The sequence below is a fragment of the Condylura cristata genome, unplaced genomic scaffold (assembly GCF_000260355.1).
Source record: "Condylura cristata isolate star-nosed mole 26May11 unplaced genomic scaffold, ConCri1.0 scaffold00025, whole genome shotgun sequence".
In the NCBI taxonomy this organism is placed as follows: Eukaryota; Metazoa; Chordata; class Mammalia; order Eulipotyphla; family Talpidae; genus Condylura; species Condylura cristata.
Genome location: NW_004567126.1, coordinates 17,240,088 through 17,257,460, shown reverse-complemented (window position 1 = coordinate 17,257,460; position 17,373 = coordinate 17,240,088). Strand labels below are relative to the sequence as shown.

The following is a 17,373-nucleotide window of genomic DNA, read 5'->3' as shown; positions in this document are numbered from 1 at the left end:
AGCCATCGCCTGCTTCTCTGAGTGCCCGTTAATCCTCTGTTGAATAATCAGTTTTAAGAATATTCAGACATTAATGAAAACCCGATGCTCAATTGCTAATACCTGTGTTTTCCCATTTTTTAAATTCTGAGGCTTGTTTTATAAAGATATCTCAAGTGATCATGAGCTTTACTACTTAAGTGTTACTTGGTTATATTTTACTACATTCTTACCAAGGAGGATAATTCTGTGATGGGGAAGCTTGGTATTTTCTAGAATAACTCTTCTGACCATAGTCCCCCCCTCGACTATCTGGTACAAAGTGATAACCCCCCACCACACACACACGCACACACGCACGCATGCACGCACGCACGCACGCACGCACGCACGCACTTTCTTACATCCCTTTTTACGCTCCTTTGCGATGCTTATCACTGTCTGAAATGGCACATTTGTTTTCTTATTTGCTGCTTCTCTCAGTGGAAGTGATCTCCATGTGGCTAGAGCTGTTGTTTGCTTCCCACCATGTTCTTAGCATCTGGAGTAATACCTGCTTCATGGCTCCATAAATGTTCATTTGACGCATGAATAGCTGGATGGATGGAAGGCCGGCTGGCTGCTTGGATGGATGGAGGGATGGATAAATTTGATCTTGGGCTTCTGAGTCTGTTAGAGTATCAAGAAAAGGTCTGAGAACTATTCCTGAAGTGCATTTTATCTGTAACTAAGTCCCCCTCCCGATCTCCCCAAGGCGGACCAATTTCAGCTCATCATAGAACAGAATTCTGTAATACAACGATTTTCCTAGAGATAAGGAATTATAGTTTGCAAAAGCCAGCAAGTGGTTTTGAGATTTCCCGTTTCCCACTGAGAATTACTATATGAGAGAGTCCTTCAAAAAAATATTGAATTGGAGTCTGAACCTCTACCCTAGAGACTCATGCAAAGAACTCTTAATTGCCCTTCAAATGAAAAGTCCCCAGTTGAGGGCACCCACCCACCCCACCCCCTGTGGCTTTTCCTATCTGCTTTTCTAGTTTCTGAAAGTGAATACAGTGCTTCAGACAGAATGCAGGACTAGCTGTTCTTGCCCTGGAACAGAAGATCTCACCAGTTCCGATGAACCTCTGGGGGCCTCGTCAGTCCTGATCGTGCTTAGCTCCCTGTTGCTGCTTCACTAGGTTTGGGACAGGTCGAAGGAATCCGCTCTGTGCAAGTTCCCAAAGAGAAGAAACTCTAGAGACCGCTAGTGCGGACTCGCCACTGTCAGCTTACCACAATGGTTCCAGGGGTCCTTTTGCTCATTTCTTCTAGTGCCAATACCCGGAAGGAATTTGAAGGTCTAGTTAGCCTACTTTAGAGAATGGATTTTATTTACTTATTTATTTTTAAACCTGGAGTTCTGCATGATTCATAATATTGGAGATTGTAGAGGTAGCAAGAACGTTTATTCCTGCTTTTCATGGAGAAATTACAGTTTGAACTCAGGAGACCAAGGAAGACTCTGCCATGTAAGGTTTCACAAACAGAGGTTCAGTGTGTTTTAGTTTTCCATGGCCTGGTAACAGATTGCCACCAACTTTTGTCTTACAACAGCCCTGTTTATTATCTTACAGTTCCGTAGATCAGGAGCCTAACACCAAGGACTCAGGATAGAGGCAGGCCTACTACTCTGGCTCTAAGAGAGAGGCTGTTCTCTGGCTTTTCCCGGCTTTTAGAGCACGCCCCATTTCTTGGCTCATGGCCCCCTCTTCTGTCTCCAAAGCCAACAGTCTTCCATCTCTGCCTTTCCTTCTGTCTTCTCATTTTCCTCTCTGACCACAGCCAGGAAGGTTCTCTGCTTTTAAGGATCAGCAGCCATGTGATTAGATGGGTCTACCTGGATAATCGAGGCTAAGCCCCACGGTCAACATCGTAATGCGTTAGCCAGTCCTACAAGGTCCCTAGCCTTGCAGGGTGACACTTGACTGTGCCTAGGATTAGGACTCAGACGTCTTCGGCTTGGAAGCGTGAGATCACGTTTAGTCCCTGCTTTCTGGCCGGTTGGGGTCTGGTGTAGCTGGGCCTCAGGCATGTGTGACTGTGTACTGGAGGCCTGAAGTACTGTCCCTGGGCCTGGCTGTCCAGTCAGGAGCAGCAGATTTGGCTTCTATAGCCGATATCTTTGCTCCTCCTAGCACCATTTGCAGTTGTCATTGCCATTCTGAGCCTTTCTTGAGTTTAAATCTCCCAGAACTGGAGAGAATTTCGGTTCTCGGCTGTGGAACTGCACACCTCCTCAGCTACCAGAGCTCTTTGCTTTATTCCGTGTTCTGGCAAAAATACTTTGACACCATATTGGATCATTACACTGTAAATCTGAGATGAATGTGGTATTGCCTATCAGTTACCCTTCAACGACAGTAAGTGACCTTAAAACCTATACACAGTTAAAATACTCCACAGGGTGGGCTTGCTCTTAAGATTGCTGCTCATTTTGTTGCTACTAGTTTAAACTGAAACGAGAAACCAGCGTCACTGTGGGCAGCAGACTAACTATCGTCACAGAATAATTAGCAGTAGTTGGCAGCCATCAGCACGTCAGATCTCTGACTGTCATCTAGGCTCTCTTCCAGGTGCTTGATCTTACCTGCTCCCTGTGGATGTGGGAGGAGTGGCAGAGTTACTCCAGAGGACCAGGGGAAAGGGAGGCACTGCATCAGGCAGGTGTCTCCTGTGCACCCACAGCCAGGACTCAGACCCCCCTTGGTTTGACCCTAAAGTTCTCCCCCCTTGTGAAGGTTGAGTCGAACAGTTAAAGTGAAACAGGTTGGCATCCCAGTGCCCCCCGGGAGCCGACCGCTCCTCCATCCCGGGGTGGACTGTGAAGCAGGAGCTTCAGAGACTGCAAGCTGCGTTCCTTTAGTCTGACCACGCCTGGTTCTCTGTGGGTCCCACTCCCCGTGGGTTTACGGAGGCTCTTTGTGTTTCAGCCACACGCAGCACCCTGACCTGCATGAGCATGGAGTTCAGGTGTGAGGATGGCGAGGCCTGCATCGTGCTCTCCGAGCGCTGTGACGGCTTCCTGGACTGCTCGGACGAGAGTGACGAGAATGGCTGCAGTGGTGAGTGCTGCCCAGGGCTCAGCTGTGGCCTGACCCTCTGGCCATCAGGCTGTGAGTTTCTCAGCCGTTTGAAAAGAGAAGGTTTCTGCCTAACTTTCAAGCCCCAAGTGAGGTGAGACTTGACCCACCGCTGATAGGAGCCAGGTTAGCTGGAATTCTGCTAGGACATGGTAATCTCACCTCAGGCGTGTCTCCCAAGGGTACATGTGCTCCCCGCTGGGCCTTGGGCGGTAGGTGGGTTAACAAGGTCTTTCTATCTGGGAACACACCTAGGAACGTCGTCCTTTCTGGCCTGTAGAACAGGGCCGAGGGTGCCTTATAAACAGTGGGAATTGATTTCTGACACTTCTGGGGACTGGGAAGTCCAAGGTCAAGGTGCCAGCAGACTGGAGAAGACCCACTTCCTGCATCACAGGGGGTTGCCTGCTCAGAGTGTCTTCACACAGTGAGCAGAGCCAGGGGGCCCTTTGGGGTCTCCTTTATGAGGACACTAATTCTATTTATCGGATCGGGGCTCTTCCATGACCTAATCACCTCTTGCAGGCCTTCGCCTCCTAGTACTGTTCACCTTGGGAGTTAGGTTTTGATTCACAGATAGTCGATCAAGAGAAATAAATCCTGTTGTGACATCAACCCCAACTTGAAACATTTGTGGTGGAGAAACAGATCTCTGTCCCTGCAGAAGGAAAGGAGGTGACGTCTGAGGGAAAATGTGATGGGACTTGAGACCTGAGGAAGGGGCCCGCTACCTGCTGTGCTGTAGGTGATGTGGGTGCCATCCCCTGTGGATCTTCCATCTACCTAAAATCAAGGCACTACATGGGTCCTTTGAAATCCGAGGATTTGTAACACCTCACTCTCTCTCCTCCTCCCTGCATCCCTCTAGATGAATTGACTGTATACAAAATACAGAACCTCCAGTGGACAGCCGACTTCTCTGGGGATGTCACTCTGACCTGGATGCGCCCCAAGAAAATGCCTGCTGCTTCCTGCGTCTACAACGTCTACTACAGGTCGGTCCCGTCACACTCTCGCTGCCCCGGGGCTCCTGTAACTCTGCAGTAGGCAGGGTGCCATGGGCACCTGTCTGCCACCTCCATGGCTCTGACATGACGGTGTCTTTATTCTGTCGGCCAGAGTGGTTGGAGAAAGTGTATGGAAGGCTCTGGAGACCCACAGCAATAAAACCAACATGATCTTAAAAGTCCTGAAGCCGGATACCACGTATCAGGTTAAAGTTCAGGTCCAGTGTCTGAGCAAGGTGCACAGCAGCAATGACTTTGTGACGCTGAGGACTCCGGAAGGTTGTGAGTGTTAGACTTTATTATTATGGTTTGTACTAGATCTGCAATGGGTTTATTGGGGTGCTCAGAGCACGGGACCTAACTGCCTGTGCTGTGTGGATCCTGAGGGTTGCGGTTGAGTTTTATGGCCTCATCTGAACTGCTTAATATTTATTCTCGGGCCCTCCCTGGTGGTGCAGCGGGTCAGGACGCAGCATTGCAAGCTGGCGGCAGCCACTTCAGTGCGAGTTTGATCCCTGGCTCCGGGGGTGACCCACATGGCGAGGCAGACCCCTCCTGTCTTGCCTGCTGCTCCCCTCAGCAGTGTACTTCGTAGATCTGCCTCTTCTGCTCCCCACTCTATCTCTGGAGAAGCCTCTCACCGCCTCTGCACCTCTGGCCTGCATTCCAGTTCTGTAGTTATAAATAAATAAATCTTTTTAAAAATTATACTTACTCTCTTATGGCAGATGATGTTCTTCTGCCTTTTAGGTTAATTTCAGCTCCTGTCCACCGTTGTCCTCTCTCAGTTCTTGCCTAGTTTCTACCTTGCTTTCTTCTGTAGCTGTCTTCAGTCGCTGGTACCTGGCGAGCTCCTTATGTTCCTCATATTTAATTAAACGAGCCCATGTCCCAAGTATGGTGGCCAAGTTTGAAAGAAGTGTAGCCAAATGTGTCCAGGAGATTCCCTGCTACCTCTCTGTTTGGCGACTGTGCTTGTCCCAGTGAGTGAACCCTGCTGAGTTTTGTGGGCTCATCTGTATCTGCCATCAGAACCATGCGTTAGGATTTTGTTCAGTAGAGCCCCTGAGTTTCGACTGTGAACCCAAATGCATGAGGGAAATTTAAGCAGAGATCCTGTTCACAGGTCCTGGCGGAAGTGCACAGCCTGCCTCAGGGTCACGTGGGGATGTCAGTGTGGGGTGAGGGCAGAGAAGACAGGAGCTGGGGTAGACTGTTTCCTCCGAGTCCCAGGGGAATGCTTTGGGATTCAAGACTTAAGCCAAGTCGGTCAGTTCAAACCAAAAAGAAAGAAGGTTTTGGTACACATGCAGTTCTGGAGCCTGGAAGTCCAAGATCAAGGTGGTCGCAGGCTGGCTACTTCTGAGGCTTCTGTCCTTGGCCTTGAAGAAAATGGCCATCTTCCCTTTGTGTGTGTGGGTGTGCATATGTGTTCGCTCCTTCTAAGCACATAGGTCCTACTGATTGGCTCTCGTGCCTAACTCCTTTTAACTTACTTAGCTCTTTTTTTTAAGAATTATTTATTTCTACATACAGAGCTGGGGAATAGTCCAGAGATGCAGGGGCAGTGAGAGGGCTCACCAGAGGCAGAGTGGGGAGCAGAACAGGCAGATTGACAAAGTACACTGCTGAGGGGAGCAGCGGGCGGGTCAGGAGAAGTCAGCCGTGCCATGTGGGTCACCTCCGAGGCAGAGATCGAACTCATGCTGGAGTGGCTTTTGCTTCTTAGTCCCGTGCTTTAACCTGCTACACCACCAGGGAGCGCCTTACTTAGCTCTGTAACGACCTTACCTAAGGTTGTTCTGAGGTTGTGAGCCAGGCCTTTAGCTCCCCGCCCCCCATAGCATTCATCTGGGGGTCACCCACATGGGTGAAGACTGCAGCTGGCCTGCACTTTGCACTTGGTCAGCAAAGTATCACTGGGTTTGTGTGCAACTTCCACGCTGGTCCTGGGCACAGTCTCAAAAAAGGGCAGAACGTCTTGACTATGCCAGCTCTGGCCAGTGCAGAACCTGCTCTTTGTTCAGTTGAACACCGTTTGGCACTGTGGCAGTCGTACACCTTTGCAGTCACACCCATGGTATTTTAGTTGAGGCTCAGTCCTGGGCATTGAGGGTCCAGGGCCAGAGGAGACTCAGCCTGCCCAGGTGACTCCATCCTGCAGCGCTTGTGAGCCTCAAAGTGGTTCAGACTCCTCTAAGCTGTGACCTTGTGGGGGCAGCACAGCTTGTGTTCTGGAGAAAGGAAAGGGTTTCTGTCCAGGCGAAGACCGAGCTAGCAGCCACTCTGGTGGCAAAGTCCCACTGCTGCTCTTGATGCTTTCTTGTTTTAAGTGCGAGGGGTTTCCTCCAGTCAGCCAAAACACGGATGGTTTTAATACCAAGTGGCCTCTTTCCTAGTGCCCGACGCCCCTCAAAATCTCCAGCTGTCACTCCACAGGGAGGTGGAAGGCGTGATCGTTGGCCACTGGACTCCTCCCGTCCACACCCATGGCCTCATTCGAGAGTACATTGTAAGTACCTTCCGGATGGGCCATGTATGCGAGTGTGTGCTTGGAGATTCTTGTCTGTCGGAGCCACCGCGTGTTGTGATTATGGTGTCGCCTCATCAGTGATCAGGTCCATCCTTAGAGATCACGGGTCTCCCTGCCTCCTCCTCCGCTCCACCCACTGAGGTGTTAGGATGCCCTCATCTCTGGTTGTCTTTAACTCATATATTTTTGTCCCCACTTCAGGTAGAATACAGCAGGAGTGGTTCCAAGGTGTGGGCCTCCCAGAGGGCTGCTAGTAACGTCACGGAAATCAGGAACTTAGCGGTCAACACCCCGTACACCGTCAGAGTGAGTGCACCCATTTCAGCAGAACAAGATTGGCGGTGGCTGTTTCCTGGGGGTTCACACCGCTCGCCTTCATGAGATGCTCAGGGCTCGTCTGCTGACTCCTGAGCCTTGGCCTGGGCTGGGGAGAGGGAGCCATGGTTTCTTCTGTTTGTGAAAGCTAGTGCATTGAAGCCAGGCTCTCGCCCTCAGATAACTGAGAATTTATGTGACGCAGCTCAGTCTGCTTTTAGCCAGGATGTTCTGCTGCGTTTCGCTCCTATACTTAGGCCCCTCTACTCTGCTTCTCACCAGTGCAGGGCGACGCAGGGCTATAAGTGGCAGTTATAAGTTGCTAGTGTCGGGTTCTTTCCAAATATATTATCAATTTCTTAAGCAGAAAAAGATTTTGTGCAAAACATGTTGGCTGAGACCATTAAGTGCACACACAGATTCCATTATGCCGATGACATCCTCCGGGCCCTTTAGAAAAACCTTGACATCAGACATCAGTTGCAGCTGTACAACCCAGCTTCTCACTTCCCAGACCTAGCTTCCTTCTCACTGCCTCGCCCCCTCTTAATTCAGTCACCGGGGCCCCTGAATATCCTGCATATTTTCCCCCCACCCTGCTTGCCCAAGTCTCGCCCTGCGAGCTCACTGGAGCTCCTGCTGAATGGTCTGCTGCCTGCATTTCATACTAATTCTGTGTTTTGAACAGGTGGCTGCAGTGACTAGTCGTGGAATAGGAAACTGGAGCGATTCGAAATCCATCACCACCACCCAGGGAAAAGGTAAATGACTCCAGCATTTGCAGATGGAGAGGTGGCCCAGGTGCTTTTGGAAGTGACCGCAAAGGCAGGGAGAGCAGAGTACATGACTGCGCACGGCCGCCTCAGGCACCCTCAACTTGGCACCCTCAGGTGTCTCCACCGTGCCGTGGGTGCGAAGTCTCGTTGGGTGACTTGCGTGAGTTCCTCCTGGAACCGAGCATGTACTATGACGCCGTCGTGTGAAGGGGTCTCCGAAGGCCCCCAGTGGGGGCCTGTGATCCCTGCTAGCACCTTCTTTCTGCTGTGGCAGAGGCGGCTTTGTGTACCTCCCCACGTTTTTGAATGAGCCCGAGGCCCATGCCTGTCGCTTCTCCGAGGGGCACCGACTTGGTGTCCTCTGAGCTGGTACTGTCAGTGCTGACACGTGCCAAGAGCCGGGCCCTCTGGCTGGCTGCCCTCGCCTTGAAACCTCAGTACACTGCTAGGAACTGATAACAGCGTAGAAAGCTAAGTCAGGTACTGGCCACGCAAGCCACGACACAGCTGGTGTCAGAGCCCGCCCTGCCTGACTGCAGGCCTGTGTCCTTGACCACTGTGCTGTTTGCCTTCCCCCACGCCCTGCCCTATGGACTGAGGCGTGTCCTGCTTGTGTCTCGTGAGACAGGTGTGCGTGGGCTGGCTTCCTCACTCTATAACTGGGGGCAAGTAGGAACTTAGAAGTAGTTAATGAATGAGTGAATCGAAGCAGTTGAAATGAAGGTTCTGACGTGCTTTGGGAGACAGGCTGCCACGTGCCTCCTCGAGTGGTTTCCTGCTCTCGGCCTCAGGGCTTTCCTGGACGTGGGGTGTCTGCCAGCAGAGTGGCTGGGGCACGCCTTGGAGATTTGACTTGTCCCTACTGCTCTGGGCTTTTCAGGAAGCCAGGGACTCCAGGGCTCTTCAGTCTGTCATAGCTGGGGCTTTGTTGGAAAGGCAGAGAGGGGAGCATCATTGGAGTGCTGGACACTTGATATGCTTCATTGGAGTAGATTTTGCCGCCTCTGTCCGGCACAGGTCCTGTCCCCAGGCTCGGCCTCAGTCATGGTCACAGGCCTGCTCCAGTCACACAGACAAGTGTCGGGAATTGGAACACAGGTCTGCCTGCGTGTGTCTAACTGATGGCTGAGGGCCTCTTCTGTGGTCAGTCTGCAAAAAGGACTCCAGGTTGTGGGGAGCTTAATAACACCAGTGAAGGTGGCATGTACCATAATGCCTGTGGCTTTCAGGCCAGATTGGAACTGGGCTGTTTGGGGTTGGTGACATAATGGAACTTTCCTCATCCACCTACGTGCTAGGTGGCCAACCTGGCCAGGATACTCATGTGGCTGATCTGGACACTGAGGCCCCAACCTTGGCTTCGGGAAGACACTGGTATAAGAGATAGACAAGTGCAAACAGAAAAGTCCTTTCATCCCCGCTCAAGGGTGGCTTTGTCTAGGGAGCTGAAACCTGCTAAGTCCTGCCTTGCTCACTTTTCATCACATGCCTTTTCTCTTTGAATTCCTTTTTGCTTCCAGTGATTCCGCCGCCAGATATCCACATTGACAGCTACACTGAAAATTCCTTAAGCTTCACCCTGACCACAGAGAGTGACATCAAGGTAACATCAGAATTTCAGACTAGCTGTTGGGTGGGGCTTTGCCTTGTGTGGGAGCTGAGACAGCAGAGTACGGGAGAGGAAGAAAAACAGGTGACTGGCCCAGTGAAAAAGACCACAACTAGGTGGGTTCCTTCCCCACCAAGAACAACTGGAATCTTCATATGTAATTATTCTGCTGGTGCCTTTTTTTTTTTTAACTATATAATTAAATGGTTCACAGCCACAGTGCAAATAAAGAGTTGGTGTTAACAGAATATGTATGCCCTGTAATTTTCAGCTTTATTGGATTTCCTGGCGCTAAGCGCTAATGTAGAGATTCCCACAGTGGGAGAGAGTCTTGTAAGAGAGGAAATACCTTGGAAATAGACCCAGGTAGATCCACCCAGCGGTCCCCTCTTCACGCACCACCGACTCCTCTGTGTGGCCGGCCACAGCCCCTTCCCCATCGTGACCTGCGTCCCTGTGGTTTTTCAAATTGAGACCTCCCCTCCGGAACATTCTCTTCTGTCCTTCTCACAGCCTTCCCATTTGTGAAGCCACGGTGGGTCCTTCTTCACTGAACTGCAGCTGGCTTCAGAAATGGTCAGTGCAAGACATGGCCTTTTGTGGACCTCACGTGCACGGCTTTTGGTCTTGAGAACGCTTACATTTTGATTATTGTCTCAGATATCAAGATCTTTGGATCAAGCCCCCTCCTATGAGCTCAGGACTCGGAAAAACCACTGTCCTGACGCACGGGTGTATTGTGGTCAGTCAGTGAGCTCTGAGGCCCTTTCGTACGGACCCCGGATCTCGACGGCAAGGGCCGCGGGAGACGTCAGTTTTTCCTTAACTAGCATGACTTCGTTACCTTGGCTGTTTTTCCTTTTTCTGCCTTTAATAATTGGATCTCGTCTCCTTCTCCCCCCCCCCCATTGTTACATTAAATGTGTATTTTAGATGGTTTGGTTTTGGGAAGTAGGTGGGGGCTAACTAAATAATAAATGATAGCACAGAGAGCTCTTGTTCAGAGATCCAGGGAGACAGCCCAGCCATTGCAGTAACAACTAAATCTGCAATAGTGGCACAGATAAAACCGGGTTAAAGATCAAGGAAACAGCCATCCATTGTGAGACACGAGATGCCCAAGGAAGCTGGAGAGGCGACTGCATGTGGTCGGCTTGCTGACGGTGCTGTTCGGTGACATGGGTCTTGGTTCTTGCTAGGTGAATGGCTATGTGGTGAACCTTTTCTGGGCCTTTGACACCCACAAGCAAGAGAAGAGAACGATGAACTTCCGAGGAAGCATATTGTCACACAAAGGTAACCCCTTGGAGGCTGTGGGGTGTGAGCAGGAAGGAGGGGCCAGGGTGGAGTGCACACTTCCCTTGCTGGGCAGCCCCCTGTTTGCTGACAGTGGAACCCGGGGGCAGGTGAGGCGATGTTGAGGAAGGGAGGAAGACTTCTCTGGGTGGGCAGGTTCCTATCTGCAGGGGAGACTGTAAAGCGCTCCTGACTTTAGTGGGGGATCTCCTTGGTGGTTCCTCAAGTCTGTTTCTAAACTGTTGGCCGTGATGGAAATGGAAAGAACTGGGAAGAAGCCCGACGAACCCTCTCAGCTGTGTTTCTGAGTTCCAAACGAACACATTCCTCGGTTTAGTGACCTGTCTCTCTCTTCTGACCTGGTTCACTGAGAGGTAGCACAGAGCACAGTGCATTACTGGTGTTCAGTAAATGTTTGTGGAGTGAGTGGGTCAGCTAAGGACATGATCGGGCCTTTATCCTGTGCTAACAGTGAGTCTCCATCAAGATATCTGAAAATGAGCTAAAGGTAGGATTTTCATTTGTGTCGAAGTTAAGACCGTCAGTGCCCAAGCCTGCCTTTGAGTGCTGAGAACGACTTGCGGGCTCCTTCCTTTCCCTTTCTAGCCCGTTTGCAAAGTGCTTCTGCTCAAGTCTGCATTCCTACAAGTGCTGTATGCCCATTGTCTTTTTCTTGAAGCTGGAGGTGGCCCTGAGGAGTTTGTGCAAGAGTAAGATGGCACCAAGCACACGCTGTGCACAGGACCTCACTGGGCATCGTGGCTGCGGCCTTTACACAGCTCCAGGCGTCACTCTGTGGGGTGAGCCTGTCTCACAGAGGAGAGTGGCCGCGCCCTCGCCGTGTGTGATCCCATTGTCTCAGTGACGCTGGGTCGACATGGGCAGCATCTGGAACAAAAGGCTTATGAGCTATGGCCCAAAATATGAAAGGCCAGCTCACTGCTAGGCCTCATGCCAAGCACTTCACAAGAATTTTCTTTTTTAATCCCTCCGAGGACCAGCTGCTCTAAATATACTGTTATTTTTCTTCATCTTACAAGCAGGGAAATGGATTCAGAGAGTCTGAAGGTTTTACCCGAGGCTTTGCCACAGTCCCAGAGCCTGGGCTTGAACCCCAGTTCTTCAGTTCCTAAGTCTCTCCGTCCTCGTGCACTTACCCCTCTGATCATCTCCATAACATCTTCCCTGCAATCTGGAAAGCAAAGTCTAGTGAAAATTTTAAATTTCATTTCACCCTCCAAACCACTTGCACATTCAGATGTCTCCAAAATTAATATATTTTTTCTTCATTGACCACTTTGTCTTTTAAAAGATTTATTTTTTTTAATGCATATAAAAACTGGGGTCTAAGCCAGAGTTGTGGGGGGTGGAGGTGGGAGGATTCACCAGAGACAGAGTGGGGAGCAGAACAGGCAGCTCTACTGAAATATACTGCTGAGGGGAGCAGCGGGCGAGACAGGAGAGGGAGGTCTGCCGTGCCATGTGGGTCAGCTCTCTGGCCCGGAATTGAACTCGTGCTGTGGTGGCTGGCAATTGACTGATAGCACTGAGATTTAACATCTGCAACCACCAGGGAGGCCCGATAAGTCTTTTTATTTTTATTCATTTTTTAAAAATAAAATGGGGCCCCTCCCTGGTGGCGCAGCAGGTTAAAGCACAGCACTGGGAAGCTTAAACCACTTCCGCATGGGTTCGATCCCGCCTGCCCCGGAGGAGACCACATGGCGAGGCAGACTTCTCCTGGCCCGCCCGCTGCTCCCCTCAGCAGTGTACTTCGTCGATCTGCCTGTTCTGCTCCCCACTCTGTCTCTGGTGAATCCTCTCACCCTTTGCATCTCTGGCCTGTACCCCAGTTCCATATGAATAAATAAATAAATCTTTAAAAAAAAATAAAAATGGGAATAATATTATAATATTATATACAGTTTTGGAGTCTGCCCTTTTAGCATGAATCTGTGAGAATTTCCAGGGTCATGGAATAGATTAGTGGCTGGTGGTGTGCCCAGGAATGCCCTGTGGCATGTGGAGTGAACACAGTATATTTTCCTGTTGTTCCCTTGCTGGGCGGTCAGAGTATTTGCATTTTTTTCTGCGGTGACAAGCCCTGCAGTGGCTGTCCTCTGTATACACAACTTTAGGTCCCCTTCTGTTGGCATGGGATGACTCCATGAAGGTTGTGAAGAATTGCGAGGCCCTTGTACAAAGGCACGAGGTTCTCCAGGCATGTTGCACCAGTTTCTTTCCCAGATGGTCCTTTTGAAAGAAGTGACCCAGCGCCCTGCAGTGACTTAACTGTAGGCCCCACCAATGAGTCACTGAAGGAATCTGTAACACAGTGAGAGTCCCAGCACGCAAGCTGCACTTAAGCTGGGAGAGCCCATCAGACGGGGCATGCACACCGGGCACAAACACGCCTGCCCTGCCTGGCATCTTCGCCTTGTCCTGTCTCCGCAGTTGGCAACCTGACCGCACATACGGCCTATGAGATTTCCGCCTGGGCCAAGACTGACTTGGGGGACAGTCCTCTGGCCTTTGAGCATGTCATGACCAAAGGCGTCCGCCCACCAGCTCCCAGCCTCAAAGCCAAGGCCATCAACCAGACTGCGGTGGAATGTACCTGGACTGGCCCCAGGAATGTGGTAAGTCGGCCAAGAGGACCCTTCCAGCCAGTGTGGACGTTCTCGCCCTCATGCCAGTCGCCCCAGGGCTTTCTCTTCATTGCTGCCTCCTCCTCTCTCACCCCAAACGTGAGCTGCTCCCTGGGTCAGCTCTGGATTACTTCTACAGGCACCTGACACCCTAGCCCCAGAACCCCATTCTACACCTTGCTCCTGCAAAGGAGGTGCCTCTGTTGCTTGGGCTCAGTAGATCTGGAGTGGGCAGAGGGTGTGGTGAGAGGTCACAGCAGTGACAGTGAGTGTTGCAGCTAAATGCCTTGCTCCCCTCCAGGCTCTCCCTCTATTGTGACTCCCTGACCTGCAGATTGCTTGCTGGGGCCAGTCCCCCCAGAGGTGCCCCTTTGAATTGCTGTGATTAGACTCGCGGTTCTTTTCGGTCTGGCGTTTTTCTTTCCCACTGTGGCCTTTGCTTTGAGGTTGACTTCTGGGGTGCTTGCCACCCCTTCCCGCCTCTGCTCCTCAGCTTGTGCTCTTTCTTCGCCTGATGTCCTTCCCTCCTTCTGCTGTGCAGTCAGGTCCAGTTCTCCTGCTACTTGATCTCTTTCCCTTCTGAACTCCCGACGTGTTCCCAGCTGCCTCCTCCTATCTGACGTCTTGTCTGCCTCTTTGGCTTGTAAGTCCCAAACAAAGGAAGGGAGGGAGTGTTTTCCAGGTGGAGAGGCATCTAGATCTTTTAGTGACTCCTCAGTGGTGTTTTGTCTTCTGAGGGTGTCCCCAGGGTGCACTGGGTATGGGACTGACTCCTGGGCAGAAAGTGGGGTTCACAAGCAATAGTAAGATCAGTGAGGAAAGGAGATGTCGGGTTTACTGCACTGTGGGCGGCACCATACAAAACTCTACACACATTCTCCCACTTAATTGTTTCATCAGTTCCACGGGGCGAATGTTTCCCTGTTACAGGGATCAAGGGCTGGGGAGAAGTTGCTGGCTGGAGTCGAAGCTTAGTAAGTAATAGAGTGAATCTGAGGTCAAGTCTGGCTGGTTGAACACTTTAGACTTGAAGCTTTTCTTCTGCTCCAGGAGGGAGGGTCAGGAACGAGCAGATCCCCAGCTGACCCTGGGCTCTTTGTCCCTCCAAGGGGCCTTTTCGAGTTAAGTACCAGCAAGAACCAGGGCTCCATGAAGGAGGACAGGGAGGAGCGGGTGTCTGCTGAGCTGCCGGTGTGCACCGCCTTCCCACTGCCCTCTCAGCTCCCCACCCCTGCACATGATCTTGGGAGAGCACCCCCTCTTCTGTGTTGATCCCCCTGTTTTTCCTTTGGCTCATGGTGCTGGTATAGCTGCAAACATCCTCTGTGTGCAGGTTGTTATTTATAAATATGTTTTGTGTCTTCTCTGCCCATCTCGCCTCAAAAATTGAACTCCGAGGACAGGGAGCATATGATGTTTATCTCTGTGGGAGCGAGCTGGGTGCCTGGGCCAACGTGTGTCAATGCTGATGAAACGGATGTCGCGTGACAACTTCTCACGAGCTCATTTGAAGCGGTTCCCAGGAGTTTAAGGGATTCAAGAGAACAGGTCCCTGGCCACTGAGTTATGAGTTAATGTCCTTCCCTGTTTTCTCTTTTGCCAGGTTTATGGCATTTTCTACGCCACATCCTTTCTTGACCTCTATCGAAACCCAAAGAGCTTGACTACGCCCCTCCACAACAAAACGGTCTTTGTCAGTGAGGACGAGCAGTATTTGTTTCTGGTAAGCTTCCTGCACCAGAGAGTCCAGAGGTGTTTTCTGCTTTGCAAGGAACGTCTTTTATTCCTGGGTGCCTCACTCAAACCCAGGGTGTGGAGATGCAGAGTCCAGGAGGCCTGTGCGTGATGCAAAGACAGCTCCTCTTCACAAGCATCAGGTTCTTGCCTGAACGGCCGCTCGGCATGCACAGCTCCACTGTGCAGGTGGAGACCTGGCTGGTGGATCACAGGAATAGATACAGGCTTGCATCAGATCCACTTCTTGGGCCCGAGCCTGCATACCTCCACTATGTGCCAAGGCATATGGAAAAAAATGTTTGGTTTGCTGTTGCTTGTGATTGTGAAAGGTTAGAAACAAATGCCTGTTAGGAGAAGGCTGGCTAAAAATATTATGGTTTATCCTTCATTGCAATGGAGTGTGGGGCAACCCTCCAAAAGAAATACAGCAGCCCTAAATGTGCTGAGAGAGAAACATCTGTAAGCTGTATCACGAAGGGCAAGAAGTAAAAAGCATCTAAAGGCAATGTTTTCTCATTCGTGTAACAAAATTTAAGAAAAACAGGCCACACATACACATCAGTATGTATCTGAAATGTCTGCTTATCTATGTGTGAGACATGTCTGGAAGGAAGCCGGAAAAAATAATAGCAGTGGTAGCGCTGAATTGGGGATGTGGGTGGGCAGGGAAATATTTTACATTTTCTGTCTTTTGAAAGTGATGCAATTTTAATTGTGTGCATACATCACTCTCTCGTGGGAAAGAGGCTTCCTGAAGATTCCTCAGCTGCCATGTTGGTTTCAGGTCCGGGTGGTGGTGCCCTACCAAGGGCCGTCCTCAGACTACGTCGTGGTGAGGATGATCCCAGACAGCCGGCTTCCGCCCCGCCACCTGCACGTGGTCCACACTGGCAAAACCTCGGTTGTCATCAAGTGGGAATCCCCGTATGATTCTCCTGACCAGGACTTGGTGAGCGCCTGGTGTCCCAGGAGCCTTGCTCCTTCATGGTGTGGCTGGGAGGGGGGGGTGGTTCTTTCGTGGGACAAGAAACCTAGGCGTGGTGGTTGCAGCTAACAGGGCTCCCCCTTTCTGACTGACCAACGACAGGGGCCTATGGGTGCCTTTCTCTGTGGTCACTTGTCTGTTCTTCTTTCCGGCCGCCATCTTGCTTTGTGCTCCCTCTCTGACTTCTCACATGCCCTCCCTGACCCGCCAAAGTAGGTTGGCACACAATGGCCTGTAGGCTAAGTGCAGCCTATGCCCAGTTTTGTAAATGAGGTTGTGTTGGAACAAAGCTATACCCAGTATTTCCATGTTATCTGTGAGGACTTCACGCTGCAAACAGAGCTGAGTGCCTAGAGGAGAGACCATCTAGTCCTCTGAGCCTAAAGTAGCTATTTGTCTGGGCCTTTACAAGTTTGTTCCTGTTCTAAAGGAAAGGCCTGGATTCTCCGAAAACTTCCTTTTCCCCATGTCTGGGCTGCTTTTCCCTCCATCCTCTCTGCCCCTCCAGGCCCATATACATTCATGGCTACTAAGACCCTGACTGGCAACTTGCTCCTGACAGATGTGTCCTGTTCTTACTACGTGTCCCTTTAGTTTCCTCTTACCGCCATCTACATGAACGGCAACCTAAGAAAAGTGAACCTTTTTTTTTAATCCTTTAGTTAAGATTAAACACATTCATTTATTATCCCCTCTGACAGCATCCTGAAACTTTTACAGTGATGGAGATACAGAAGTTTAACCCCGGATTTGAATTTTTCTTACCTGTCCAAATCTATCTGTTGATGTCAAATTAAACGTATTTTGGGTCCAGTTATAATTCAATGCACAGTTTTGGGAGTGACTCTTGATCTGAGGTTGGACATCAAAGGCTTTCTGAAGAATAACATCAGCGTAGAGATTCAAAATGCCTCTGCCATGGGTCACAGCCACCAAAACGCTTACGTCACAGCAGCCATCCTTGATAAGACCCAGAGAAAATGCCAGGTTTCTGGTTCTTATTAAGATGTTTAGTTTCTTTTTTCCCCCTTGGCCTAGTTATACGCAATTGCGGTTAAAGATCTAATAAGAAAGAGCGACCGGAACTACAAAGTGATATCCCACAACAGCACTGTGGAGTACACCCTGAACAAGTTGGAGCCAGGAGGGAAATACCATGTCATTGTCCAGCTGGGGAACATGAGCAAAGACAGCAGCATAAAAATCACTACAGGTGAGCAGGAGCACTGAGGGCCTTCCCAGGCCGGGCCCCACATGCTGCCAGGCCTCCTTGACACGTGGAATTCCCATTGAATTGGTGGCCAGCACCACCCTCCAGTGCCCACGCAGGCCTGGATGGTGTGTGTGTGGGGGTGGGGGGGGG

The 17,373-nt window shown here is 50.7% G+C and overlaps 1 protein-coding gene across 1 annotated transcript in view; it reads left to right on the top strand.

Moving 5' to 3' along the window:
- Nucleotides 1-17,373, top strand: part of SORL1 (sortilin-related receptor, L(DLR class) A repeats containing) — a 138,538-nt gene that overhangs the window by 114,156 nt on the left and 7,009 nt on the right. The window contains exons 33-44 of the mRNA XM_004689165.2: nt 2,955-3,086; nt 3,973-4,099; nt 4,224-4,393; nt 6,511-6,623; nt 6,846-6,950; nt 7,648-7,720; nt 9,256-9,338; nt 10,544-10,640; nt 13,095-13,279; nt 14,892-15,011; nt 15,810-15,974; nt 17,049-17,223. Of these exons, the coding sequence (XP_004689222.2) occupies nt 2,955-3,086; nt 3,973-4,099; nt 4,224-4,393; nt 6,511-6,623; nt 6,846-6,950; nt 7,648-7,720; nt 9,256-9,338; nt 10,544-10,640; nt 13,095-13,279; nt 14,892-15,011; nt 15,810-15,974; nt 17,049-17,223 (1,545 nt within the window). The remainder of the gene's footprint in view (nt 1-2,954; nt 3,087-3,972; nt 4,100-4,223; nt 4,394-6,510; nt 6,624-6,845; nt 6,951-7,647; nt 7,721-9,255; nt 9,339-10,543; nt 10,641-13,094; nt 13,280-14,891; nt 15,012-15,809; nt 15,975-17,048; nt 17,224-17,373) is intronic.